This window comes from Rattus norvegicus, chromosome 3 (assembly GCF_036323735.1).
Source record: "Rattus norvegicus strain BN/NHsdMcwi chromosome 3, GRCr8, whole genome shotgun sequence".
NCBI classification, from domain to species: Eukaryota; Metazoa; Chordata; class Mammalia; order Rodentia; family Muridae; genus Rattus; species Rattus norvegicus.
Window position 1 is genome coordinate 77,199,835 of NC_086021.1, and position 22,393 is coordinate 77,222,227.

General features: G+C 45.1%; 1 protein-coding gene across 2 annotated transcripts in view; it reads left to right on the plus strand.

Annotated features, from left to right (window-relative positions):
• Positions 1–17,189: 17,189 nt before the first annotated feature.
• Rapgef4 (Rap guanine nucleotide exchange factor 4) overlaps positions 17,190–22,393 on the plus strand; it is a 292,910-nt gene continuing 287,706 nt past the window's right edge. Inside the window, exon 1 of one of the 2 annotated variants that reach the window (XM_039104344.2) lies at positions 17,190–17,348. In XM_039104344.2, coding sequence (XP_038960272.1) covers positions 17,284–17,348 — 65 coding nt within the window. In that variant the 5' untranslated portion in view covers positions 17,190–17,283. The remainder of the gene's footprint in view (positions 17,349–22,393) is intronic. The other variant, NM_001100642.1, reaches the window with a different exon arrangement.

The following is a 22,393-nucleotide window of genomic DNA, read 5'->3' on the forward strand; positions in this document are numbered from 1 at the left end:
CATTGTGGATTCTAGTTTCGGTGAACAGTTCTACAGACATGTTTCCAGGTCGACTGATAATTTATAGAGTACTGCAAATACTACCTGATTTACTTTGTTTTTGTTTTTAAAGATTTATTTATTATATATAGGTACACTGTAGCTGTCTTCAGACACCAGAAGAGGGCATCAGATCCCATTACAGATGGTTGTGAGCCACCATGTAGTTGCTGGGAATTGAACTCAGGACCTCTGGAAGAGAAGTCAGTGCTCTTAGCCACTGAGCCATCTCTCCAGTCCCCGATTTACTTTTTAAACAACTAAGTACAGTAGTGTTTGTGCGCATGGGGTGGTCTCAGGAAAGCAAGATGTTGCCAGCAGCTACCTGCACCCGAAGATGTTTGCACTGCCCACTCCCCAGCTAGCTCCATGCTTGGCATCTCTCTTTGCCACCATTTAGATGAGGTTTTCCAAACTGAGACCAAGAGGTCTGTGAGAGTAGCAGGGGCTTTTTAAGCTTTCTAAATATTTTACCGACCAACATGAAACGCTTCTCTTCCGAAGCTTGGATAAGTGAGCTTAAAGGCGATGTCTCTGACCCCACGGATGCCAGCTCCAGTCGACATCTCCACTGAAGCCCCAGACTGAGCCCAAACCACCCACTGAGCTGTTCCCAGGCTCCTGACCCTAGTGAACTAATACTTGATTGTTGATTTCAGCTGCCAGGGTTCAGAGTGATGTACAAGGTGGCCGTGGATGACTAACACAGATTTGAGAGATGGGATGTGGCCAAAACAAAAGCACAGCACGTGGAGGAGCACGGCATAAAAGAAGCTAGGTGATTATGAGCACATGAGAAGATCGTCATTAGTCATCAGGAAAAAATGCATATTAAAACCACGATGAATACCACTGTACACCCACCAGGAAGGCTAAAATTAAAAAGATTGACAATTCCAACTTCTGGTGAGGCTATGCAATGAATGACTGGCTCTTTTGGATTATGCAAAACTGCAGTCACTTTGAAAAACTAAGAAAGGTTTTGTTTTGTTTGTGTGAATCTTTTGTTGTTGACCCAGAAAGTACGTAGGTGCATTTATACCAATAGAAACGGTTGCATGTACTGGAGAAGGGAAGCTAACATCTATGCTCTTAGCAGCTTCGCAGGCCTGAGTTGCAACCAGTTCAAACTGCAGGACTGGGTAAACCGTGATTTATGCAGGCAGTGAGGGGCTACTTCACTATGCCACCGGGGGTGGGGGAAGGGGGGAAGAAGCACACACACATCAATGGAAGCATCTCAAAAGCATTACTGAGTCAACGTAGTGCCTGCCCCCTGGTTCTTTATACACCACTTGAGACACAAAGCACACCTATGATGATAAAAGTAATTAGCAGTTGTCTTTGGTTAGAAAGTCAGTAAGTTTTGCTTTCTTAAACTTTTTATTGATTCTTTGTGAGTTTCATATCGTGCACCCCAACCCCACACATTCCCCTGTCCCTTCATATCTACCCTCTACCCTTGCAACTGCCCCACAAAGAAACAAAAATTAAAAGCCAAAAAATAAAAATAAAACATTAAAAACAACATCAACAACAAAATCATCTCTCCACAGAAGCTGAGGTGTGTCACATCCTTTTGCCCAAACAGCTTTATTTGCAAATGTTCACTGCAATGAGTCATTGGTCTGGTTTGAGGCCTTTGGCTTCTGGTATACTATTAATCCTGGATCCTTACTGGGATTCCTCTTGGATATCCTGCTGTTGCCCTGTATCATGGAGATCCTGCAGCTTTGGATCTGCAGTGCTGGTCCCTTCCAGTGCTCCAGCAGTTCATAGACAGGGTAGATGTTGGGTTGGGCCAACTCAAAGCCCTAGATCTGGGCTTGGATGGTAGCTGAGTTGGTCAGCCTGCCAGCTCCCGTGCTCTCACACCACCAGGGAGAGCTCTATTGTGCTGCCTAGGCCAGGGGACCACTCTCACTGCTGTAGCCAGTAAGTAGTGGGGTTGTTGGCTCCACTCAGTCCTTGGACGTCAATATGTCCCCAGGCAGCAGCCCAGACCAGAGAAGTTGCATGGCCATCCGTGGTAACATGGGCTATGGTCATCGACACAGACTCTAGACATGGTCCTCGGCTGCAGCATAGACTGGGACATCACCATGTCTTCATGTGGCAGTGCGGGCTACTCATACCAGGTTGCTCCTCTCTATCCTCAAGTCTCTAGTTGAGCCTCTCTCCATAGTTTGCAGACTGTTCCGCACCTCTCTCTCTCTCTCTCTCTCTCTCTCTCTCTCTCTCTCTCTCTCTCTCTCCATTATGTATTTGCTTATTGTAGTGGTGCTTTTGGTGGACATGCCATGAGGCAGATGGGCCTCTGGGTGTCTTCCATTCAGGCCACTGTCATCAGGCTGGCTTTTCTTGGTAAGTTATGTTGACCAAGATGTAGTAATTCCATAAGGTGATGGGAATTTTATTTGGAGGGCAATCATTTTAGTTAGGGTTTCTATTGCATGACCATGCAACACCATGACCAAAAAGCAAAAGGGAGGAAAGGGATCGTTTGGCTTATACTTCCACACTGCAGTCCATCATTGGAAAAGATCCAAACAGGAAATCGACAGAGCAGGAACCTGGAGTCGGGGGCTGATGTGGAGGCCATGGACATGTGCTGCTTATTGTCTTGCTCCTCGTGGCCTGCTCAGCTTGCCCTCCTATAGACCCCAGGACCACCAGCCCAAGGACGGCACCACCCACAATGGGCTGGACCCTCCCCCATCAATGGCCAGTGAAGAAAATGCTCTACAGTTTGCCTACAACATAATCCTAGGGAGGCATTTTCATAATGGAGGTTTCCTCCTCTCAGATGATTGCAGCCTGTGTCATAAAACTATCCAGCACAGCAGTTTTACTGGATTGTTACGTTTTAATAAAAAAAAAATCACAAAAAGATACCCCAAGATGCAGTCACTTGATTACAATGTGTAGATTCTATTTTGGCATATAGCAAGAAAGAAAACAACAAAGCCCAATCCTTCCTGTGGCCCTGGATCATGTTTTTTTTATTCCGCCAACAAATTTAATCATTCCATTCTTCTCCGTGGTATGCTGCTGCCACATCAGTTCTGTCGTCCAGTTCTTTCCTCTGTCAATACTCGGCGAACTCGAATATTTTCTCAACCAATCTTCCTCCAGTTTATCCAGGACTTTGGTTGTCATAGCAATGGTTCTCTGGAAAGCAGACCTCAGGCAAGGATTAAGTGTTAGTGCTTATGTGGGAGGTACAACCCCACGCAGCCGGTCTACAGAGTGACGGAAGTCCTTAAAGCAACAGAGATGTACTGTGTGGTAGTTTTGGAGGCCAGAAGTTCAGAGTGTCAGGGTGCGGCTAGACCATGCTTTCTGGGCAGCTCATACCGGAGAATCGTTTTTTGCTTCTCAGAGCCGATGTTTGCAGAAATTCTTCCTGGTCTGTAGACGCACAGTACCAATCTCAGTTTCCCTTGTCATTTAGCAAAATCTTCCCTGTGTATCTACGTCTTTGTCTTTCCTTTTTGTAAGGATAAAAGGTTTCACTAGAGACCCCATCCTTCTTCATTGATCATGACTTTATCTGGTCATGAACACACATGCAAAGGACCCTATTTCCAGGTAAATCTGCACAGATTTCTTATGTACATTTGTGGGGATACCATCCTGTTGAATAACCGACCTAAGCTTATCTCCACTAGCTAACAAATAAATGAGACTCAGACTATGATTATTTTATTTGACTGTGACAATCACTGAGGGGTCACCCCTAATCTACTTTCCTAACTGCTGGCCTGGCTACCTCCCCAGCGGTGTGCCCCAGACACTTGCTGTTTCTTCTGGACACATGCCCATGGTCCATTTCCTCCCATGGTGCCTCGTCCTCTCTCCTCTTCATTCTTTCTTTTCTCCCCCTTCTACCCCATCAACCAGGTAAGTCAAAAACCTGCCTGCCTTTAATCCCTCCAGTAATTGGCTGCAACCATTTTTATTTAACCAATAGTTTTAAATTAACGAACAAGGTTTGCACAACGAATGCTTGTATCTGTGAGAATTCACATGCAGGCCCAGACCATCCCTGGGGTACAGAATTTAGCATTGTAATGCATAGCAACAGACCAAACCTCAACACCATTCAGTGGTCAAGCAGGTTGGATGAAGAATCTGTGCCCTGGAGCAGAGGGAGAAAGTGAAATGTATATGCTTGTTCGAATCTCCCCCTGGCCACATCTCATGGAGGGGGAGTTAGTTCCTTAGCAGTCCATTTTTGTTGGCAGGCATTCAGGGACCCAGGTCCTGAAGGTTTCGTTTCATCATCTGAAAGTCAAGAGTCAGCAATCTCAGGCATGTGGCTTGTGAGGCTCAGACAGACAGTGGGCCCAGGACCCACTGTGGAGTTGTAGAGTTGACTGCTATGGAGGGGTAGGTGGGACAAAGGATCCCAGGCTTTGTTCAAATGTCACCTTCTAAGGAAGGTGTACTGGCTGGTTTTGTGTGTTAACTTGACACAAGTTGAAGTATTCACAGAAAAAGGAGCCTCCGTTGAGGAAATGCCTCCATGAGATCCAGCTGTAAGGCATGATCTCAATTAGTGATCAAGGCGGGAGGGCCCAGCCCATTGTGAGTGGTGCGGTCCCTGGGCTGGTGGTCTTGGGTTCTATAAGAAAGCAAGCAAGAGAAAGGAGGCCAGTAAGGAACATCCCTCCATGGCTTCTGCATCAGCTTCTGCTTCCTGACCTGCTTGAGTTCCAGTCCTGACTTCCTTTGGTGATGAACAGCAATGTGGAAGTGTAAGCTGAATAAACCCTTTCCTCCCCAGCTTGCTTCTTGGTCATGATGTTTGTGCAGGAATAGGAACCCTGACTAAGGCAGAAGGTTTCTCTTATTTATATGAAACAGAAGCCCTCTCCTTCCTTCTATTGCTGCTTGTTTTTATAGTATCCTCCCTAACTGTAACATAAAATGTTTGTTTGTTTATTTTTCATTTATCCACTACCACAAACAGTCCATGCGAATAGAGAATTTGTTTCCTGCTTTTTCCTTTGGGCCTAACAGAAAACCCAGAACAATGAAAACGCTCAATAGCTTCACTGGATTGGATCACAAGAGCCCCTACTCTACAGACTGGCTGTGGAGGCAGCAGGCCTGATGGCAGAGGGGTTGGTTATGTTGACTGCAAGCATCACTGTCTTAATTAAGCATATCAGGGCCTGCCTAGGTTTGGAGGAAATGATGGCTGCATGCACAAGATCTGGATAGCTCAACTCCTGGAGGCGGCAGTGGCAGCCTGGATCCTAAAGACTCCTAGGCAAACAGACAGCTGAAGATGTTGCAGGTGGAGGAGTTTCTTCTCCTTTGGACTTGGAGAGCTGAACCCTACTATGGCAGGAAGGCCTTCCCCAGGCAAAGTCACAACAAATAAATCTACCTTCCTGTGCTGGATAGTTTTATGTCAACCTTACACAAGCAAGAGTCATCTGAGAGAAGGGAAACCCATGAAAATGCATCTGAAAGATCCGCTGTAGGCAAGCTTATAGGGAGTTTTCTTTATTAGTGACTGATGGGGGAGAGTCTAGTCCATTGTAGGTGGTGCCATACCCAGGCTGGTGGACCTGGGTTCTATAGGAAGGCAGGCTGAGCAAGCTCTGTGTAGCACGCCAGTAAGCAGCAGCCCTCTATGGCCTCTGCATCAATTCCTGACTCTAGGTTCCTGCCCTGTTTGAGTTCCTGTCCTGACTTCCTTTAATGCTGAACAGTGATGTGGAAATGTAAGCCAAATTAACCCTTTTCTTCCCAAGTTGCTTTGGGTCATGGTATTTCATCATAGCATAGTAGAAGTGGTTCTGATACTAAGATCCTGTTCCCTAATTGGTTCTTGATCTATCGGCGAAGAAGCCATGGGCCAATTCCTGGGCGGAAAGAATAGGCGGGACTTCTAGCTCTCTTTAGGCAAGAGACAGACTCGAGGGGAGAGAGAGAGAGAGAGAGAGAGAGAGAGAGAGAGAGAGAGAGAGAGAGAGAGATCACCATGCTTCTGAGAGAATGGGATGCTTAGCTGGAACTAGATGTAACTGAGCAATTAAAATTGAGGGCAGGCGGAGAGGTATGGAGCTAAGAACATTGATAAGGGCATGCTTCTCCGGGAGAGAGATAAGTAGCTCCCAGCAATTGTGCCAAAAAGGCAAGTTGCAATTGAACAACTGTATCTGTGTGTTTTTTATCCATGGATTCAAGGAAATCTGGATGGGGGCTGGTAGCACGGCCCGTTCCCTGAGCCTAAGCTCAGGTGGGATAGCAAAAGCTACATGCAACATAGCAATAGTAACCCTAACTAAGATGCTTCTCATTTTTACCTCTTGTTAGTACTGAGTTCTTGTCTCTCTTGGGCTCTAATTGGTAATTCTGAGAAATGGATTAACCAGATCATCAATATTTTCAAAGTGAAAAATGAATATCACCAGACCAAAAGGGCTTAGCTCCTTATAATTTTATGAGTCGAGATTTGTCTTACTATAATTGGCAGCTGTTCATGTTACTCCTTCCAAGTTCTACACGCTCTTGTTTTATTATAATTAGGATGATTTTTAGTCACATTCTCTTACTTGTGCTTATTTTCTCTGTAGAATCCACTATATAAAGTAATCTGCTATTGAAATATGCAAGCAACATATTGGATTATAGACAAAAAGGAAATTGTAACAAATGCTGCGTGACTAATTCACTTGAAAGTTTTAATGATGATTTTTCTCCATGAGTGTGAAAAGTGTATGTAATAATGTTTATATAAAAATGTTTATAATAATGCCATCAGAGATTTTTCTGAGCTGAGTACTCTATGGATCACTCCCACAATATTGAATAACAATGCCACCTTGATGTTTCACCAATAGAGATAATATTTCACAAGAGCACATAATGTTAAAACCAAGATATGTTTGCCCAGATTCATTATTGCAATTTTGTCCACTCAGTTTGAGGATATGACATCTCACAAACTTTCACTCCTGTGCAGGGTCACCACTGTTTAGGTGAGGAAGACTTTGCCATAGGTAATCTGCTGAGCCTCCCAGGTCCTTAGAACGAGTTTAGTCTAGTATGCTTTACATATTAATGACTGCCATCATCCTGGGGTTCCAGAGGAAATGTCCTATCTGGGAAGGTCAGGTGGACCATTTCAGCTTTCCCACAGCCACCTACCCAGTAGTGAGGAGCTGGCAGCATATGAATCGATACAGCATAATTGCCAGTTTCTTTGTTCATGTCAGTGTGCTTCCCTAGCATAAAGTTTTACTTCCAGAGGAAAAGATGTTTCTTTTAGGACTTTCTTTCATTAATTTAACAGAATTGCCTCTTTACTAGTTGAAAGTTTCTAAACTATGTGTGTGAGAGGACTCTGTAAGGAAACTTTGAAACAGCTGTTCTATTAGAGGAAGGGTTTTTATTGTAGGTATGAGAGATAAAAATATCCAGAGAGGCATCTGAAAGAGTCCAGAGCAGAGAGTAAAAGAAACAGACTGGACATGGCCAAGGAAGTGGGTTAGCAGGGTAAAGCAAGAGTAGCTGGACTATAAGGAGGATGAGGAGTTGGGGGAGGAAAGATGGACCTGGCAGTTTATGGTAAAGGGGAGGGAGAGGGGCCAGGATGCTGGTGTGAGGGCTTTGAAATGTATACCATTATACATTGTATAACATTGTACACATTGTATAATTATATAACATTGTATGCAATGCATGTCTGTAAACTGAGGGAGGCTGGATGCCAGCATAGGCTTTGAAATGCTGAACCACCGCAGGCACATATCAATGGAAAGCCACATGTCCCTCTACCAGAGGCATGGGAAATGAATTCCTTTTGAGGACAGAAAACCTATTTCACAAGTTCCCAAGGAATACTGGATTTCATCTTACTTCTAGAAATCCTTCTATCATCCAGTTTGAATTAAGCCAAGACTTTCATTTATAGACATATGCATGAACTTAAGGAGTTTGGGAAACTTGTGTTCCTTTTGGCTCTGACAAATTATATGTAGCAAATCTACTTCTCTCCTAGCCCTTATGGCATTTGGTTGCTGACTTTAATTCTGGTGCCCCAGAGTTGTGTGAGAAATGTTTTTGTTTTTCTATCAAACGTAGATAGTCCACCAAGGGCCAATATTTCATAAAACTCCCTCACCTCATAAAACTTTTATTCAAATATTTATTCAAACCTCCCCTACCTGGTAACAGTTTCTTTACACAAAGGCAGTGGGTCCCTTTCCCATTTTCTTCACTTCTTTTGTGTTGATTTTCTTCAATCCCCAAATTCCTCTCTTGGTCCCCTTTCTTGCTCTCTCTCTTCTTCCAACCCCTTCTCCATTCCCGCCAAGGTCTAGTCTATTCTGTTGGCCATGTTCAGTCTGGATTCTCCCAGATGCCTCTGGTTGCTCTTTCCCTCATACCTGCAATAAAAATCCTCTTAACCATACTTTGGAGCGGTCAGAAGGAGAGAAGCTGTCATTAGTTGTCTTCAGATCTCACACGAATTGAGAACCAGTGAGACACTGATTCTCAATAAAAACAGGAATGGCACATCCCCACCCATACGCACATATAGACAGTAGCAACAAAAAGCCCATGAAGAGATCTAAGGATGCTTAACTTAGTATCACATATGTGGGCCATTTGTGACTTTTGCTTTATTGGTAAAACTTAAGAACATTGTATTATTAAAAGCAGAATTTTTGCCATTTCCTATCCCTTCTATTATTGTTTAAATTGTAATCTGATTATCCTTCCCTCAAATGGACATACCTTCAAAACCACATTTTTAATATAAACCACAAATTGGGACTCTCCTCATCAGATGGTTTTAATTACACACTTGTTCCTTAGAAAGCTCAAGGGCCCGGAGAGATGTACTTTGCTAATGAGTGTGGGATTCCTTACAACTCCCAGGTGAGTCGCCTCACCTAGAAAGGCAATTGTTTTAGTGAAGTGGGAGTATGTGCTGAAGGTGTGGAGGAGGGAGTTGCCTTGATACAGTTGTATCACTGTTAAACTCCAAGTGTCATCTGAGGCGCTGAAGCAGAAGGGCGATGAAATTCCTCAGCGAGAAGCAGACATGCAGGGTCTCAATAAAAACACAAAAGTACAAAGAAAGAGCAAAAGAGTGCTTAGGCGGTGGTAACTGAGTGAGGGCTTGCTTGAAGAGTTCGTGGTGTAGTTTTGTGTGTCAACTACACTGTATCTAGAGGCGCCCACTCTCTGCATGTGTCTCCAAGGGTTTACCCCATGAGGTGACCGTTTGAATCCCCGAATTCAAGGCAGGTGGGGGAGGGGAGCAAGCAGGTGTTAAGAATCTCAGAGCTTTGTGAAGACTTGTCAAAATTACTATGAGGAGGGTTGGGGATTTAGCTCAGTGGGGATTCAGCAAGCGCAAGGCCCTAGGTTCGGTCCCCAGCTCCGAAAAAAAGAAAAAAAAAGAAAAAAAAAAGAAAAAAATTACTATGAGCAAGTAGTTTACTGTAGGCTTGCGTTCTGAGGTTGATTTTCCTCATAGTAAATAGGAAAGCTTTAAGAAGATAGGGCTGTGTAACTTCCTAACTAATGTCTATTAGACTCTTCCATAGTCTCTCAGCTGTCTTGTGAGGACTGTCCGTCAAATAGCCAGCTGGTCTATCTTTAAGCCACCAACTGGGTGTGTTGAATGCTCCTCGGACACCATGAAAAAACGTGACAAATGCAGCTTGCTTTCTCTGCATGCAAAGGTGCAGCTCTGACCACACGTGTTTCAGACAACTTTCGCTTGCTGTTTTCTGGATCCATTTTCATGTGGGCAGAAGGGAGCACTTCTCACAGTGACCTAACAGAGGGATGGTTGTGACTGGTACAAAAAGGACAAAGCCATGATTGGTGTAAGCACGGCTTACACCAAGGGAAGCTGGCTTTGCAAGCTGGCCAGGAGGTACATGTCTGTGTAGCCTCTCTGGTATGGCAACTTGAAGCTCAATAAAAAAACCTTCTTTCAAGAGGACTTGTCTTGCCTGCTTCTGATATCCGACATTAGTAGAGTGGGCTGAACTGGAAGCAATGAAAGGCAAGGTAGGGGAAGGGACATAGAGCAGCTGCCAATGGAGTCACACAAGTGGAGCCCTGGAGGGCTGCCATGGCTTCCACAGCTACGGGAGAGGCGGGGCCACAGGAACCTTGGTGGCCTTGACAACTTGGCAGTGATGGTGGCAGAACTGCCAGAGTGGCAACAGAGAAGCTATGGCAGAGCAGAGTGGGAGAAACAGTCACAACAATGGCTGCAGGAACCAACAGGGACAGTAGTCAGACACAGCAGCGGCAGCAGGACAGGAGCGGAAGCAGCATGGTCTTAAGGTCTACCAGTCTTAGACTCCCCGGGGCAGGAGATGGAATAGTAGCTACTACCAAGGGCCAGGGAATCCCCACGCCTAGATCTGTGTACCAGTCCTGTTCCTGTGAAGGGCTGTTGGTGGTTTGAATAAGAATGGCCCTGGTAGGTTAGTATATTTGAATGCTTACTCACCAGAGGGTGGTGCTATTGGAAAGGACTAGGAGGTGTGTCCTTGTTGAAGTAGGTGTGGCCTTTAGGCAGGGACTGTGTCACTGGGGATGGGTCTTGAGGTTTCAAAAGCCATGTCAGGATCCTGGGTTTTACTACCTATGGATTCAGATGTAGAACTCTTAGCCACCATGTCTGCCAGCCTGCAGTCACATTCCTGGTCATGAAGATAATGGACTAAACCCCTGAAACTGTAAGCCAGCCCCATTTAAATGTGGTGGTGTTTTTGTTTTTGTTTTTGTTTTTTTGTTTTTTTTATAAGAGTTGCCATGGTCCTGGTGTCTCTTCATAGCGCTATAACACCAATTAAGACACTTCCCAAACACCGAGGGAAGAAAGATTCATTTTGGCTGTGGTTTCAGAGGATGAATCTCATCGGTGAGGGGAGCACAGCAGAGCATCTCTGTTCACCTTATAGAGGACCAGGAAGCAGGAGAAGAAGAGAGTGTGCAGAAATAGCCCTAAGCAATCACCCCCACCTCCAGCAGTCAGCTCCTACTTCCCAGAGTTCTCAGAGCTCCCCAACAGTACCACCAGCCAGACATCACACTAGAACCCATAAGAGACATTTAAGATTCAAACCATAACAGCCCAGGATCTGTGACATGGTTAAGTACTTCCTCAGCTCACATAAGAGATAAAAACTCTGTTCACTGCGGGGCTAAGAATCCCAGTTCCTGAGGCCTCTGACGTTAGAAGGTACCACCCGTTGCCATCTGACATGGAAGTTTTCGGTTGTGTCATGGGACGCAGACTCATGTGGTGATTTGCTGAGGCAAGACACAATGGGAGGACAGAGATGTTTGGAGAGAGTATAAATAGGACTCAACAGACAGCGATGGGGCGCGTGCATAGCTAGCTGTGCAGCTCTTCTTTGGTCTCTGGTCTTCGCTGGTCTTTACTTCGTTGAGAGAGGCATGGCAGAGAATCCCTGGCATTCCAGCTGGTTCCGGTTGCTCCTGCTGACCTGTGCTGATTTGTCAGAGGCCTGGTGGTTTCTGCTACATTATGCCACCATTGCTGATTAGTGTTTGGTGACACCTTTGAACAGGACTGTGTTGGTATCCTGACACAACTAAATTGGACTTCTGGTATCCTGGCAAGATTGAAGTTTCCCCAAAGACCTACTTGTAAACAAGTCTACTTGCTCTGGTCCTGTGCACAATTTTTTCTGTTTTTGGATGGTGGGCTAGGAGGGGCAGGGTCAAAGTGTTTGAGAACCTTTATTAAGGTAGGTTTTAGAAAATTTAAGCCTAGTGTCTTAGTTAGGGTTTTACTGCCGTGAACAGACACTATGACCAAGACAACTCTTATAAGGACAACATTTAATTGAAGCTGGTTTACAGGTTCAGAGGTTCAGTCCATTATCATCAAGGTGGGAATACAGCAGAGTCCAGACAGATATGGTGCAGGAGGAGCTGAGAGTTCAACCTTCATCTGAAGGTTGCTAGCAGAAGACTCACTTCTGGGCAACTAGGACTAGGGTATCAAAGCCCATACCCACAGTGACACACCTACTCTGACAAGGCCACACCTCCAAATAGGGCCACTCCCAGGGTCAAGCATATACAAACCATGGCACCCAGTATTACTCTGCTGCCAAAGGATAAAAAACTTGCCGGAGACGAGCACCTAAGAGCTTTTCCTTTCGTACCTATTACTTCTCTCTGGGTTGAACAAGAGGACCAGGGTCAGCTGATTGGTAGGAGACCCAGCCAAGCAGATTTCCCTCCCCAGATTGGGCATCAGAAATTTAACAGAGCAAAAAAAAAAAAAAAAAAAAAGTAGAGGAAGGAGGGATTTGCACTCTCTTCCTGTCTTACTCTTGAACATAAACACTATATTCCATGTACTCTGTTCTCTACCCTGGATTTATATTACCAGTGCCTTTGATGCTCCTGTCTTTGAACTCCATTTGAGTCACACCACCAGCTGTTTTAGGTCTCCCATCTTCTAGAAAGTATGTCATGAACTTCTCAGCGTCTAGCATGGTGGAAGCCAGCATGATGTCAGCGAGCACCCGGTCTATAATGGAATCTCCTGGGCTGGGGAAATGCAGGGTTCCACTTGATTTTTGCTGCTGTGCTTCTGATTTCTCCACGGCAATAATTATCCAGTGTTATCGGATGTGGAGCTCTCATTTGAAGAATGGCAGAGAGCTGCACAGAGAATGAATGGTGTTGATTGTGATACCAAAGCTCAAAATAGCTTGAGTAGGAAGCGTTAGTGTTTCTTAGGGAGAACCGTCTCCTGAATCCTTCCCAGTGGGAAATTTCAAGTTACAGATTGTAAATGGAGGGCCATCGATATAAAGGACCCCAATGACTTATTAATAGGTTCTTGGGGAATACAGAAGGCACACGCTACTTCTCTGTATTGTGCAGAGAGCAAATAGTTATTGAACACATACTGTGTATCTGGTGCTTGTGATACAAATCTGTGATGGTTTGTATATATTTGGCCCAGGGAGTGGCACTATTAGAAAGTGTGGCCCTGTTGGAGTAGGTGTGTCAATGTGGGTATGGGCTTTAAGACCCTCATTCTAGGTGTCTGGAAGCCAGACTGCTCTTGCTTGTCTTTTGATCAAGATGCAAAACTTTCAGCTCCTCCTGCACCACGACTGCCTGGATGCTGCCGTGCTCCCACCTTGATGATAATGGACTGAACCTCTGAACCTGTAAGCCAGCCCCAGTTAAATGCTGCCCTTTATAAGAGTTGCCTTGGTCATGGTGTCTGTTCACAGCAGTCAAACCTTAACTAAGACAATGTCCTACAAGCATGATGCTCACATATAGTGCCACAAAATGAATATCTCTACTTACTGATGAAACAGAATCTTAAGCTAAAAATTCATCCAAGACCAGATTCTTAGTGGAAGAAGGAACTGAAATTTGAACTGAGGGGCCCGTCTCCACACTGATTAACTTAGCTTCTGCTCAGCTACACAAAATACAATATGAACATTCAGTGGCTTATTTAAGGATTGATAGGCACTAACAGATATATATCATGTAACACACTCTGCATCTAGTTGGAGGTCTGTACTGAACACCTCAGCTGTCATAAAGAGAACTCCCTGAACTACAAGAACAGGATTGGGCAGAAAATATTTTTTGCCAATGATTGAAACAGGTCCAGAGAATACAGACACAAGTTATAACTGTATCTTTGAATATTCAGAAGCCAATAAAATTTCCTAATGAGGATATTTTGAACATGTAAAACATATGCCAGTACTTATAGAAAAGCTTATAATTTGTTGATATTTTCTAGCCAGCCGGGATATATTTATACACATTTATAACATAGGTGATAAATTATTGATTGCCGCTTCCATATGTTTGTGTCTATCCCTGTTTTTTTTTTTAACATTTATTTTTATGTGCACGGGTATTTTGGGTTCAATGCTCATGGAGAGGCCAAAAGAGGACATCAGATTCCCAGGAACAAAGTTACAGTTACCACAAAGTGGTTGTGCACCATGATGTGGGTTCTGGGAATATAACTGGGGTCCTCTGGAAGAGGAGTCAGTGTCCTTAACCACTGAGGTCTCTCTCCAACTCCAAAAGTTTAGAATGAAGTTCACTAAAATAATAGGAAGGTCCCTTCTAGGTGATGGAGCTATAGGTCATTTTAATTTTTTTCCTATAACTTTCTCTTACTGTTCCTAATTAGTGTATGTTCCCCTCTCAGCCCCACAGTAGATAGGTTTACTATTTCTTTTAAACAGTTTTTTTTATGATGTCATCTGCACGCTATATCTTCACTCATTTTAAACATATCATTCAGGGATTATGTGACTTTTATGACGTGTGCACACCTCACCACAAGCAGTGTGAAGTCATTTCTTGAGTTCCCGATAGCCTCTCTGAGCCAGTTGCCCAGGTCTATGCAGTTCCCCATCCACATTCCCTCTTTATAAATTTATCTTCTCTAGACATTTTCCAAAATATAAATACATCGTGTACGGTCTTTTTTAGTCTGGTGTTATTTTATGTCCTTTAAAAGAGGGGTTGGAGAGATGGTTTAGAGCACTTGCTGCTCTTTCAGAGAACCTGTGATTCCCAGCGCCCACATGGTAGCTTACAGCCATCATAACTCTAGCTCCAGGGGATCTGGCAACTCTGTCTGACCTTCATGGGGACCAGGTGGGCATATGGCGTACTTATAAACAGTGCAGGCAAAACACCCATACACACAAAATAACAAATAAATCTAAGAAAGAATTAAACAAAAAAGAAATGTAGGAGAATATTTTTTGCCTGGCTTTTTCCCTCTTAACAATAATCAGTAGAGCATTTTCTTTTGTGTTTGTAGTTCTTGACAACAGTCAAAACCCTTTTAGACCAGGAGCATAACCTGTATATCAACAATAAGACCGTGACTTAAGGAGCTCGCTCTCTCTGTCTGTCTCTGTCTCTCTCTGTCTGTCTCTGTCTGTCTCTGTCTGTCTCTGTCTGTCTCTGTCTGTCTCTGTCTGTCTCTGTCTCTGTCTGTCTCTGTCTCTGTCTCTGTCTCTCTCTCTCTCTTTTCCAGAGATGTTTCCCCATTCTTACAGTTCTTAACACTTGGGAAGTCATTTTGGACAGACCTTATAGTCTCATTGACTGTTGACAGAAAAGCAGAACCATCACTTTGAATTTACCAGTTCAAGGGAGGGGAGGTGGCTCTAGGTCCTGGGCCCTTTGTGGCCCTCACCATCCTGGTGATTCACTGACACCTACCTCCAGGGGTGCATGGAGTCATGCACACACTCTGAATGAACTAATAGCTGTTCATAGGTGCTCCTTCTAGGTAGCATTTAAATAAATCTGCTTGTCCTTAGAGGTCAGTCAGTGCTCCCCGTGTAACAGACAAAGCCCTTGGGCTTTATCAGACAGAGCTTAGAATGCTTCCCCTGTGTGGGAGACTTTTTGGGGACCTTCCCCATGACAAGCAGCTCCTAAGGAGCTCCACCTCCTATACCAGTTAATATTTTCCCTCAAAATACAATTTTCACTATTTTGTTCCACTTTCAAAGACCTTCAGTGTCCCTTGTGGACTATCGTCCCTCTGTCCCTGTCTCGCAGATTGACCTGAGGACTAGATGAGAATGCATATGAAGAGTGTTGCCACTGCCTAACACCTAGTGGATTTAACAAATAACTAACACGCTTAGCTTTGTGACCTCCCATGCCACCTTGAGCCTCTGTGCAATGACAGGTGATATATTGTCTTTTCCCCCCTCTGACTCCTCACCTCTAAGGATTCTCTGAGGCATTTGGAGCAAGCATTCAGTAACCTTGAAATGTCCCAATGCAATGGTGCTGATATCTTTATAAACAAAAATATTTAGAAGACACGTCTCCTTCACACCCTGTAAGATGACATCGTTGGAAATCTTAGCGCGGTACAGTATGGTAAGTGATATTTATGGTAAGCAATAGAGAGTAACAGAATGAAACTGAGCTGAGGGACAAGCCCCGTGCAGGGAGGTGCTACTGAAAGCAATTGTTTGCAGGTCTGAAACCAGATACTGTCTATTGAACATGGGGAAATGGAAAATTTTCTGGAGAGAGATTTAAGGTCAAGGTTGTTGTATGAGAACAAAAGCATCCCAGAAAGAAGGCACAGGCTGTTTCCTGCTCCCCAGGTTCTCTGCATCGGCCCTAAAAGGGGGAGCGTGTGTGGGGACAGTATGGATGAGCAGAGGGTAAAGCACTGTTCGTTCCACCCATACCTACTCCTAAATGTATTGAATATCAAAACGGCACTTGGTAGGAGTCCAACCGATTTAACTTGTCCCCACATTCCTGAAAAACGGTCTTTGTAAATTATTTTGTTTTTTGGCAGAGTCTAACTGAACAACTTCTAGGCATAACATTCACAGCGAGCACCTACGGGAGGCAGGCAGTTGTGGCGTCCCTCAGCACTCGGCCTGAGTTCATGGAGCACCCAGGAACTTGGCTTCCAGACCTGAACCCCTAATTCTGCTTGGGATTCAGGGATATCCCATTCTTAATTGTTTCATTTTGTCATGCTTGGGTCATGGAGCCCAAGCAAGTCCGAGGTTCAAGGCCGGTGACTTCAGTTTGCACCCCCTTATTATCCTCTGGTCTCCTGGGTCCTTTTGCCTCAGACCATGACCACACGGTCTCTTTCTGTCCTTCCCAGCCCCCAACGCCCCTCAACCTTCAGAATCATTTACCCTTTGGGGTCCACAACGAGATCATGGTGTCCTCCACCCCCACCTCATTGCCAGTCTTCCCAGCCCTGCCCTCTCTCATCCCTATTTAAATGGGAGACCGTAAAGGTGAGCCAGGAGCAGCTAGCAAGTTTTGACAGCTACCGAGGAGGACTAATGGGTTTCTAAGGAAACGGAGAGGCAGCAGCCATTTTAGTGGCATTTGCCGTACGAAAAATTTATAGAGTCTGACATCCCCTCCCAACGCGCACCCGGGTGGCACCGGCAGCAGACCCCCACCCCCCACCCCCGGAGGTGAGGGTAGACGCGGGCTTGACTGAGCCGGGCACCTGCCGCAGGTGTCCTGGGGTCGCCGCTCCTGGCGGGCGGGCGGGGCGGCGGGGCTCCCACGCGGGCGCCGCAGTGCAGCGCGGGCCTCGCGCCTGGCCCGCCCCTCGGTCCCCGCCCCGCAGGCCGCGGGAGCCCGCCGGGAGGCGCGCGGGAGGTGGCCGCGGCCCGGGGCCACCGTGCGCTGCTGCCCAACATGGTTGCTGCGCACGCTGCACACTCTCCGTCCTCGGCCGAGTGGATCGCCTGCCTGGATAAAAGGTACGGGGGGTGGGGTGCGGGATCTGGGTTGCAGGGGGTCACTCGTGGGGTGCCACCTGCGGGAGAGCATTCCACGTGCCAGGAACAGAATGCGGCGCTGTGGGGGACAAGGCGCCAGCCTGCCCTGGTCCCCTTCCTCCCCGCTGAGACTCCACGCTCCACTCGTGGGTGGGTGGGTGGTTTCCAATGGCATTAAGACCAGGGAGGGTACATGCATGCGGGCTTCAGGCTGTCCAGACCCTCAGGGAGAATGTCATTTAAGTTTTCAGGAGGGGCGGGGAGAAGGGGGCTATGCATGCAGGTGCAGAGTCACCTTTTTTTGTTTAAGGAAAACCAAGTGTGAGGGACTCAGTGGAGCTGTCAAGTCCCTTGCTGAAATTCACAGCTCTCTTCCCCAGGCGCTCTCTCAAGGTCTGTGTGAGGAAGGTCACCCGGGAGGTGGTTTTCTTCGTCTTAATCTTCTGCAGAAAAGACCCTCACTCTAAAGAGGAATTTAAACCGTAGAGTACTGACTCTGGCCGGCCTCTGATGAAGGCGCCCTGGGTGACAACCCATTGCAGTTGTTCCCAGGCTCTAACGGTGTAATTTTCTGTTTGTCCAAATTGCAAATTTAACAGTAAACATTACACAGTATGTTAGCAATTACAGTTTATTACCCTAAGGAAAAAGGTGAGGCATCTGAACTTTGAAGAAACAAGCAAAATGTCTTGCTGAGTGAACTGCCTCTGAATCTCAGAGTTCGGTGCCAAAGGCCAGTGATTCATATCTTGCAGCAATCTGCGTGATATCAGAATTTGCATTTGTGGGACATATTTTGGGCTCTGCCATATTGAAAATTTTTTCAATGAACGGATTTGTGACTGGATCAAACTTGAGAATCTTAAGAGTGGCCTGCTATGCATGTTCTGCTATGGTAGGCCTTTGATGAAAAGATATTAACTAACTGAAAAGAGCTAAATGTATCCGATTTGGATAACTTAATGTGATAAATAATCCTGACTTTTAGCTACTACACGGCAGCAAGAATATTTTTGGCAGGCGTTGCCCCATTTCCGACTAAAATGGTATGTTCTAATATTAGAGAGATTATATGCAGTAAACAGTCCAACAGTTGAAGAGACGGTTAAGTCATAGAGAATTCTGTGGAGGAATGAAAGGCATGTTTAAGCCGAGGGCCTGCTAATGTGATCAGTAATCTAAATTTAATACTTTAGGAAAAATGAGCTATAAAACAAGAGATAACCAGGAGCTTACACTTAACCTATGAATAGTGCTTCCTCGTGAGGGATCACTTTGGGTAGGAAGCCACATACTTCTCTTTGCAGAAGTGCATATCGGACAGTTTTTGAACAGTCAGTAATTCACTGGAAATCCTTTAGTCAGTGAGTACTCACGGCAAAGTCACAGAGTAGCAGAAGTGTGAGTGGAGTTCACAGGGTGTTCTGCCTACATGGCTGTATTCAGAATGGATTTTTAGGACATGTTGCCACAGTTTAATGCCACCGTTCATAATGGGCAAAAAAAAAAAAACCAAAAACAAAAACAAAAAAACTCCACACAAACACAAAAATAAAAACCAAAAACAAACAAAAATAAAGGTAGACAAAAAACCAAAAACCACAGCAGAAAGACCTTCCCCTTCCTGAGCCTCATGTTACTGAAATTCAGGTGGATAAGCTAAGGATGATTTAGGCTCAGAGTTCCCACCAGTTCTGATCTTGTACTTCATCACTTTTGCTTCCTGAGTTTGAAAAATGAGTGTCTCTGGCTCACCCCCAGCAGAAGGGAGGAAAAAGCTTCCTAGTGCTTTGGAAGTTAGGAAGTGCCCTGCGTATGTTTTATTTCCTCAGTGTGAAGACCTTCTTGTCTATTCTGTGGCCTCGCTCCCAGAATTCCTCAGAAGAGTCATTTAGGAGGAGCGCTTTCATTGCAAGCCAGTAGGAGGGGCACATTTTGAAGTTGCAATTTTAAATGTAGTCTGTTAAATTTTTAAAATGAGAGAGTGAAGGCCGAGAGTGGGGATGAAAATTGTCTGGGGAACTCCCTGTGCTGCCTTCTGTTCCAGGCACTGTGCTAGGCATCGAGGCGTAAAAAAGACGAAAGGTGCTTCTTGGCTGGGAGGGGCTGAGGGTGTGGTGGTGGGGTAGCTAGGCAACTGTAACTGCAGTCCAGTGATAAATGCTTTAACAAGGATGTGTAAAGTGCTTTGGAAATGCAGAATCAGGCCTGGACAGGAGAGGCTGAGGGTTATTCTGTCAAAGACAGAGTATAAGAAGGTCAGGCCAGGCAGAGGAGCAGGTTGGGGAAAGAAGGCACACAGGTATAGCAATAGACTAACCTTTCCTCCCCACAAAGGGATGCTCCATTTTCTAAATCTTGTATCATGGACATTTCCAAGTGTGCACAAGTAGAGAAGGACCAACACAGTGAAGGGGTATTTGGGACTATGATGATGGGATCATATAGTAAGTTTAGCTGAGAAATATAGTTCCAACGTTTGCACGAGCCAAATGACCAGGAGTCTGGATATCTGAAATAAAGAGGAGCCCAGAGATTGGAAATAGAAGAGAGAGTCGATGGACCTAGCACAGTCAGTAAAATGTCTGCTGTACAGATATCAGAGTTGCCAGCCACCTGTGCAGAAAGCCTGGCATTGCAGCAAACATCTGCTGACCCAGCCATGGGGGAGCATAGACAGGGGCTCATTGGCCAGCCAGTCTAGCCAAGATGATGAGCCCTACATTCAACACTGTATCCTGTCTTATAAAATAGGGTTGTGAGTGGTCAAGGAAGACACCAGCATTGACTTCTGATGTCTTCATGCATGTATATCCACATGCATAACACAAACACACATAACACATACACAGGTACACACACACATACAATCATACTTTTTCTTGAAAGATTACTTTATCTATTATGTATATAATGTTCTCCCTGTGTGTATGCCTGCACCCCAGAAGAGGATACCAGATCTCATTATAGATGGTTGTAAGCTTTCATGTGGTTGTTGGGAATTGAACTCAGAGCCTCCGGAAGAGCAGCAAGTGCTCTTAACCTCAGAGCCACCTCTCCAGTCCCTACAACCAAACTTTAAGAGAGAAAAAGAAAGTAGAAATAGGAAAGTCTTCCTGATAAAGACATATGTAAGGAAAATTGAGGTGAAACAAATGAAGAAGAAGAACAGAACCTGGGAAATGTGTGGTTGGCATGCCTACAAAGACCCTGGTTGGGACAGAACTTCCCAAACTTAACATGTAAAGGAGGAGGTTAAAGGGATGTAGGTCTGTAGATTACATTAAAGAGAGAAAATGCAAAGTGTTCTATGTGTCAGCAACTTATGGTCATGGGCTGTGGTGGAACTGAGTTGGTGTCTGTAAATAATCCCCCCCAAATTGGGATGATGTCAGACCTTAGGACATACAAACCAACACCCGAGAAAAGCCTTAATGCACTCACTGGGAAAGCCAAGCAAGTTTACTGTTTCCTTATAGATCTTACGTAGGTTGTCCCTTGAGCTGAGATGGTTAGCTAAAAGTGAAATTACATGCATTCCTACTAGTTGGGATTTAAAATAGAAAAATGCCTCTTTAAAAAAGTGTGATGACCTTTATTTAACTTTAAGGAAAGGTTTTCAGTTGGCTTCTGTGGATTTAAGAACTGTTTCTAGTTGATCGCTAGCGGGGAGGGTAAGGGGCACCGCCAAGTTTTGTGATTCATTCATTGTCTGTTTCAATCATAGTAGATCAGGAATCAGCAAACCTTGGCCTGTGAATTCCCCCCAAGAATGGCTCTAAAATCTATGATTGGCTGGAAAATAAATAAGAAGAGTAACATCTCATGATGTTTATGTGATTTCAAATTTCAGTGTGCACCAACAGTTTCATTGAAACACAGCCACACTTACTCGGTTACACACCGATGGGGCTGCTGTCTCTCCAAGGTGGCAAAGCTCAGTGGCTTCGAGGAGGCTTGTAGCTCATGGAGCTTAGTATCTGCTGTGTGAGCCCTCACAGGAAGTGCTGCCATCACTTGCTCTCCAAGAGAGACTCTCCCCAGGGAGGCATGGGGAAACTCCTTCAGTGACAGGAACTATCTTCTCTTGGTAAAGAGTTTGCTGTGTCCTTCCTTTGGTTTGGAGTTCTGTAAGGCAGTTGATTAATTTACTTGAAGACCATTGTCTCACGGGCTGAAATACAAGATGAAGTCAAGGTTGATGGGGCATATAAATAAGACTGCCATCTTTTAAAGGCAACTGAGGTCTTCTTCTTATGCTTTTTGTTTTTTTTTAATTTGTGTTTCCTTTAAGCACACACACATGTGTGCACACATACACACATGCACACATACACACACAGATATTTGTTGACATCTCCTTCTCATGTGACTTAGCCCCATATAGATGGTATGTTAGCTATTTTGATGTGGCTGAATGGGATTGAAAGAAATCAAGGAGCACATTTGCTAAAACGAAAATACTTTGTAGGACACATGGTGTGAGAACATGACTCAGAAACCAAAGGATATGGTCTTACTCTGGAAGGATGGAGAAAATCAAAGAGGCACACAGAGGGGAACTCTGGCTCTCGGGGAGGCTGGTGTCAACCAGGCAGAACTCCAGGGATGCCCTTTCTCTGGGACTTTCTCCAGGGCTCAGGGCTAGCCTTGCACTCACTCCAAGAATCTTAACTTGTCAGCACATTGAGAATTCCTGCATGTTTCAGGGTAGGTTGCACAGGCACTAGACTTTTGAGACGTTAGAGACTAGCCAGATCATTAACTTGACGTTAAATCTGTTCCCCCGGACAAGAGGCTCATCCTTTGGCTAACATAGTCACGCCAGAGGCCAACTGATCGGGGAATCCAGTTAAGCAGAAGCACATCTCTTGAATTTCCAAAGAGAAGCGGGGTGCCAGGAGGTCAGGATGCTCACATCTCCAGCCTGCAGAGCGTGTTCTTTTCCCAGAGCCACAGAGCTGGGAATTGAATTCTAATCACAAGGTAATTCTGGGGGATACTTGAGGACAGCTTTGCTATCCCGA